General features: G+C 40.0%; 1 protein-coding gene across 1 annotated transcript in view; it reads right to left on the minus strand.

Moving 5' to 3' along the window:
- The window catches only part of BMP3 (bone morphogenetic protein 3), a gene marked incomplete at its 5' end in the record, with an annotated part of 29,237 nt that extends 23,238 nt beyond the window's left edge, over positions 1–5,999 (minus strand). Inside the window, one exon of the mRNA XM_005857457.2 lies at positions 5,945–5,999. Within this exon, the coding sequence (XP_005857519.1) occupies positions 5,945–5,999 (55 nt within the window). The remainder of the gene's footprint in view (positions 1–5,944) is intronic.
- Between the last annotated feature and the right edge of the window lies 1 nt (position 6,000).

The raw sequence follows: 6,000 nt of genomic DNA on the forward strand, positions 1-6,000 counted from the left end.
TATCAACAGTACAACGATTGAAATTCCTTTTGAGAGCCAAGTTTTTTAAATTTAAACTATGTAGGTAGGTACATTGTTATTAACTTAATTAGGGTACTCTTAAGGCTTAGGAAGAGCCACACTCAAGGGGCCAAAGAGCCGCATGTGGCTCACAAGCTGCTGTTTGCCGACCACTGGCTAAGGTAATTGAAAAATTGAAACTCTAGGAATCTCTTCTCTACTTGAAAACCATTTTTCTTAACCCATGCCTAAAAGTAGCAATTACACTCAATTCAAAATTTTTAGATTAATACCATGCAATTAAATTAAAATATTCTTTGAAGAAAAAGCAAATAAGATCATGTTGGTCCTCAGTTGTTCTAACTATAAAATCAAAGGACTGGACAAAGAACTTTGCATGTCTAAAACTATTGGGTGCAATTATTTTGTAAAATCATTATTTAACAGAACCTCACACAGCAAAGTAAGAACTTCCTGAACTTGGTCAGACAGTAGGATCAGTTTGTCCAAACACTTTTGTTTCAGAGTGTGCCCAAATAAAAGCAAGGCACTGAGTTTACTGTGGTTTGCCAAGAAAAGATGGATCTTAAAGGGAGGTACTGGTAGAACATTGAAGGAGTCAATAAACACACCATGATCACTTGATTTTATGACCTATGTGTGGATGTTTTAGATAAAGAAGCATCCAAGCTTTTAAAAATATTATCCCTGAAACTGTTACCAAGAGTACTGCTTTATGTAGAAGTATGCTAGGACACAACCACTCCTAACATGTGCATAGCCTAGAAATTTTATGGATTTCTAAATGTATTCTACATATGAGGGCTCTTCAGCTCCATTGTCATCATTTACCACTGTCCAAAGTAGACATTATCCTGGTGTATATGTGACACTTGATTAGTATTATGTCAATGTTTCCATTACAAGACTCTATTTTCATGGGTTCATAACATAATCTTACAAATTCACTCTGAATTGAAACTTGGCATAGGAAAGTTCAAGCTGAGACTATTTTGTGATGCCAAACTTCTTTCCACTACTAGCACCAAAATAAAGATACTGATTACTAGGATATACAAGCTGAATAGATGGGGAAACATAAAAATTTGAGGAGAAAAGTTCTGATGTTGCAGTCCCCAAATCCTGAAAAGTGAATAGAAAATATATGCAAAGTTGCTCATTAGTTGTGACTAAGCTTTTTGGATAGGTGTGATTTTATAATACCTAATAAATACAACAAACAATGGAGGTTATATAAGAAATTTAATTGGTGTCTTTAACAAATGTGTCTTTAAACAGGGAATTAATGGTTATAAAACAAAGTGACATGTATGATCTCTAGTAAATTTTTCTACAAATAAAGCAACTTTTCTTTCAAAAGAATAATATGAGTTATAAAATAATAAATATCAATCCTATAGAGAACAATGAAGAAGAATTTATAGAGAAGCAAGGGAAATGAAGTTTAATGACAGAGAGAGTCTTAAAAATTACATTCACAACGTTTAAAACATGAGAGCAGGAAGATGATACGATTCGAGTTGGACCCGAGTCCAAAAGTAACAATATAAGTACACATCCTGAGGGAGGTGCTGATGGGAAATTAGACATTTTTTTTCTTGAATTTTGCATATCTTCTTTCTTAAGAAATTAGAAAGGCTCTGACCCAGTGTTTTTCTAACTAGTTGTTTTAGAACCACAATTCTCAAAAATGCTCTCTCAGGGAGAAAGGGATCCAATCTTAAGGGAACCCTTTAGTATTTAAAGGCCCAGAAAGGTCCTAATAGGAAAGAAAACATCGTATTTTTAGAAATTTATTTGAACCTGGAACCTAATTTTATGTATCACCTGTTAATATTTTCTACAGATCCTCTTTTTACAAAAAAATTTCCTAGAAAATTAGATCAGGTTATTAGGAATCATAGGTTTTGAGATAAGCTCAGTTATGTTTGCAAATTCTCTGGCAAATACATCATGGCACCCATTTCTCCTTCCGTATCAGGAGGAGTTGGACTTGCTTTCTTCAAAGCCTCTTTCAAATACAAAATTATATCATTTCAAAATGCGTAAGAGCATATAGGACATTCATGTCCCTAATTTACTTTTAGAAAAATCTGAACTGGGTCAATCAAGTGCTTATGAACTTTTACTGCTTAGATAAAATGTTTTAACCCTCCTAATGCATTCTTAATTATGTATATATTTTTAATGTACAAATATTCCCTGAGTGAATTATCTGCTTAGGGATTTATTTTTATTGACCCCCATGGTCTCTTGGTCTCCTTGAGTGTGTCTAATTATACTAAAAAACTAAATTTAAATTATTTTATATGTAACCCATTCTCCTCTGTTCCATTAGCATGGATAATCAAGAATTCATGGCATTATGGATTTTTAAATGTCAGAGATTGTAAAGCTGTCTTGCCTATTATAGTAAAAACTTCATTAAGGGCTATCATGTATTCCAAGTGATGTGTAATTCAAAGCAGCTGCACACCCACCTCCCCCTCTCCAGATGTACTATTGTCTTTTGAATAAAAATGTCCGATAATCTAAGTACTCTTTAATTTTAAGCCTAGCTTCTAGGTGCCAGGAATTTTTAGGTAACTATGTTTTAATAAAGTTATTATGTCTCCTTGCCATGAAACCCATAAAAAATGGTGCTTTCCCATGGGCCCATGTGTTTTACAGGAATGGCTCTATTGGAGTGATTGTTCAGCCCTTAATTATGTCTTTCCTAAAGCCTTATATTTTAGCCTTGTACTTCAGAAAGACATCAAATTCTATTTTTTATTTTTAAATATTTTGGGTCATAGTAGGAAAGACTCCCCTTTATCATTTTTGGGTCTGGAATACCTCAATTTTCTTTTATCTATAAAGTTGGTGTGATTTTTTAAAAAGGTGACACATATCCCTGAAATGCATGTTTTTTTGTACTTACATGTCATAAATTAAAATAATGACAGTTTCCTAATAATAACACACATGCTTTAATTGCTATTCCCAAAGAGGTTAAATTTATGATGAAGAGAAAATAAGATTAAGTGTCTGTGGGAATAATGAGAAACTAATGGACACGGAGTATGCATCTTTAAAGATCAAGCCAGGAGCAAACCTCGTGTAAACTATTCTTCTTTTATTATATAGTAGCCAAGGACAACTTAAGCTAAGATTAAAATAAGAGCTGATTTCAAATCCCTCTTGTCTTCCTTTAAGATGGTGTGTTTTTTTAAGCTGAACTTCTCTGTCATCAATAATTTTGTGAATTACCTTTTACAAAGGAAAGATAAAACCTATCTTTCTGTAAACCCTTACACATCACAAAAAGACTTATGCGTGTTCCAAACTTAACGGTTTTGGCACACCAACTGCATAGCATTGAGGCAGGAGAAAGGGGTTGGCAGAAAGTGTATTTAGGATGAATGCCACCCACCATCAAGTAATGGTTTAAGTAGAAAGTAATCAGAGGGAGACCACAGCAGCTAAATTTCAACCAAAGATATTCTAGGTTTAGAACAATAAATAATTGTAATCAGGTATGTTCCAAGTAGCAAATAGGGCTCTAAGGCTATAACTCAGCCTGAATAAGCACTTGGAAAGTCTGCCGAATCAGCAGCTATTCCATATAAACAGCATACCACCTGACCTTCCATTAAAATCTGGAACACCGTTGGTACAGAGAAGCCCATATGTTGTGAAATCTAAACACCATGGACTAGAAAACATATCTAATTTATTAATGCAGACAGCATTTTTCACCTATATCAGAACGTACGACGAAGAGTCATAAGATGAAGGGTGTTACGGAAATGCTGATGTGGATAAAGGAGAGGGGCGCGCATGCAAGCCTTAGCACCTTCCTGGAGTCCTGCCTTATTAGAGCCAGAACTGCCTTATAATAAGGTCCTTTTACTGTGTTAGTAACTAAACACTCTTGGAAGGGGTCCAACCTGAACCACCTCTCCAGGAGTCTCCAATGCAGTAACATGACACTTGAGCTTCCACGAAAACCAGTGTCCACATTTGATGAATAAGTCATTAAGACGGTCTCTAGGATGCTAAAGGGATTACTTTTCTTATCAGGGCACACAGCCTTGTATATATGCTCCACGCTACAATTCATCATTTCAAGGGAACTTCTGGCCTCCGTATCAGAGTTTATCATTTGATGGTGTAAGACTACAGTGAGGCTGATAAGGGACACTTTGAAATTATAATGCACGAAAAGAGTCGAAGCCAAAAAGCATATGGAGTCTGAGTTGTTCAACTCCTTATCCATCTCCCATTCAAGATTCACTCAGCCTAAACCAGCATACAGAAATTATGCAATAGGTGTGAATGAGACAACCTCACATTCCGCCTCCAAATCGTGTGATTCATACTAAAAGTCAAACTTGATACAAAAAATGCCATTCATCTCTTGGGTGCTTCCGCTACTCCCTGGGAATATTACCAAAGAAAATGATTATCAAGGTAAGAGTGATCTGAGTATCCTCGTGCCTCCACCTGCCTTGCCCACCTAATCTCCTTCCAATTCTTGTTGCTCCCACATGGCTCCTGCACTGAGCTCTGCCCTCAGACCTGCACTGAAGTCCACAGCCTTCACTGGTGCGGTCAGCTGTCACGTGGCTGGTGTGCCGGTGGATAGCCCAGAGCAGCTTTCTGTTTCCTTGGCAGAGGCCAGCCCCTTACGGAGTATGCTCGTGGCTCGAAGAAGAAAGTGAAATCTGGTTCAGCTCAGACTCTAGCTAAAGTCTTCTGCATTAGAAAGCATAACTCACATTTATTGTAAATGTCATCATGCCTATGAGCTCCAGAGTGTATTTACAGTGTCAGCCGAGGGCTTCCCTTGATGGATGCTTTGGTTTTCCTTTTTTCCAGGAGTCCCACATATCAAAGCTTTGGGAGATTTCTTTCTAGTGATTCTGACAGACCTGATAGAGCATGAGGCATTGCCTCCTTACTTGAAGATTCCTGGCTATTTTTCAAGGTTCACTGAAGACAGGCTTTGCCGTTATGTCTCCCTTTATCATGAAAGCAGTGAACAAAAAAGCCTGGTGCGTCCTCAAAGCCCGTCCACCGACTTAATGTCCAGGAAACTTTCCCTCAAGCTGTTAGCACGGGAGAGGCAGTCTGTTAGCATAAGTTATTCCCTTCACCACGGGGGCCAGGAGAAACCCTGTTAAGCCACGAATTTCAGTCCACAGCGATCTGTGTGCTGAAAAATGGGATGAGCAGACTTTCATCAGCAGATTCCAAGAGGTGTTTACACCCACGGCTGCTTCTCCCACCCCCACTTCTCCGGGGCGGATGGTACAGCCCTGTTTGCCCAGATGGGTTTGAAGGAATAGAAACACCGGAGCACCTGGCTTAGGTTGTGTGTTTGCCACCAAGGGACTATCAAGTAAGAAGTGTCAACTCTAGTAACACAGAGGACTGGAGTGAAGAGGGGGCCAGGTCTGGAGAGGCGGCTGTCTAAAGGACTTGCGGAAGGCGTCTAGTTTAAGTGTGACTGTTCTCCCCGTGCCCCGCGGTTGGCATAAAATGACCTCTGCCTCTAGGTAAACACGGCTAAAGCCCAGTCCAAGGGAATTTCCGCTGACCGACTTAAGAAACATCAACATAAGTACCCCAGAGGTGATCCGGCCACCGAGGCCAAGAGGGCACCCCTGGGCACGGGGTAGCCCCTTTCTATCGCACGCAGTTCCTCCAGCCGGCCCCCTCCGCTGCTCCCAGCCCCCCTTCTCTCCCTTCTCCCTCTCAATTGAGACTAAACCTGGGCTTCCTCGCTGGCGAAACGTGGGGTGTGATGGAAGGAGGGCTTGGAGGGCAGTTGCGGAGGGTGAGGGGAGGTCTCTAGGGCACACGAAGGAGCGGTGATGGGTCCGGGGGAGACCTGGGAAGGGATCTCCGAAAGTGGGGGGCGGGGGGAGAGGGCACTCACCTGCCGCTCCGGCTCGAAAGCTGCGAACCGTGTTGCCTTCGCGCAGCGCCCGGGAG

Source organism: Myotis brandtii, unplaced genomic scaffold (assembly GCF_000412655.1).
Source record: "Myotis brandtii unplaced genomic scaffold, ASM41265v1 scaffold111, whole genome shotgun sequence".
NCBI classification, from domain to species: domain Eukaryota; kingdom Metazoa; phylum Chordata; class Mammalia; order Chiroptera; family Vespertilionidae; genus Myotis; species Myotis brandtii.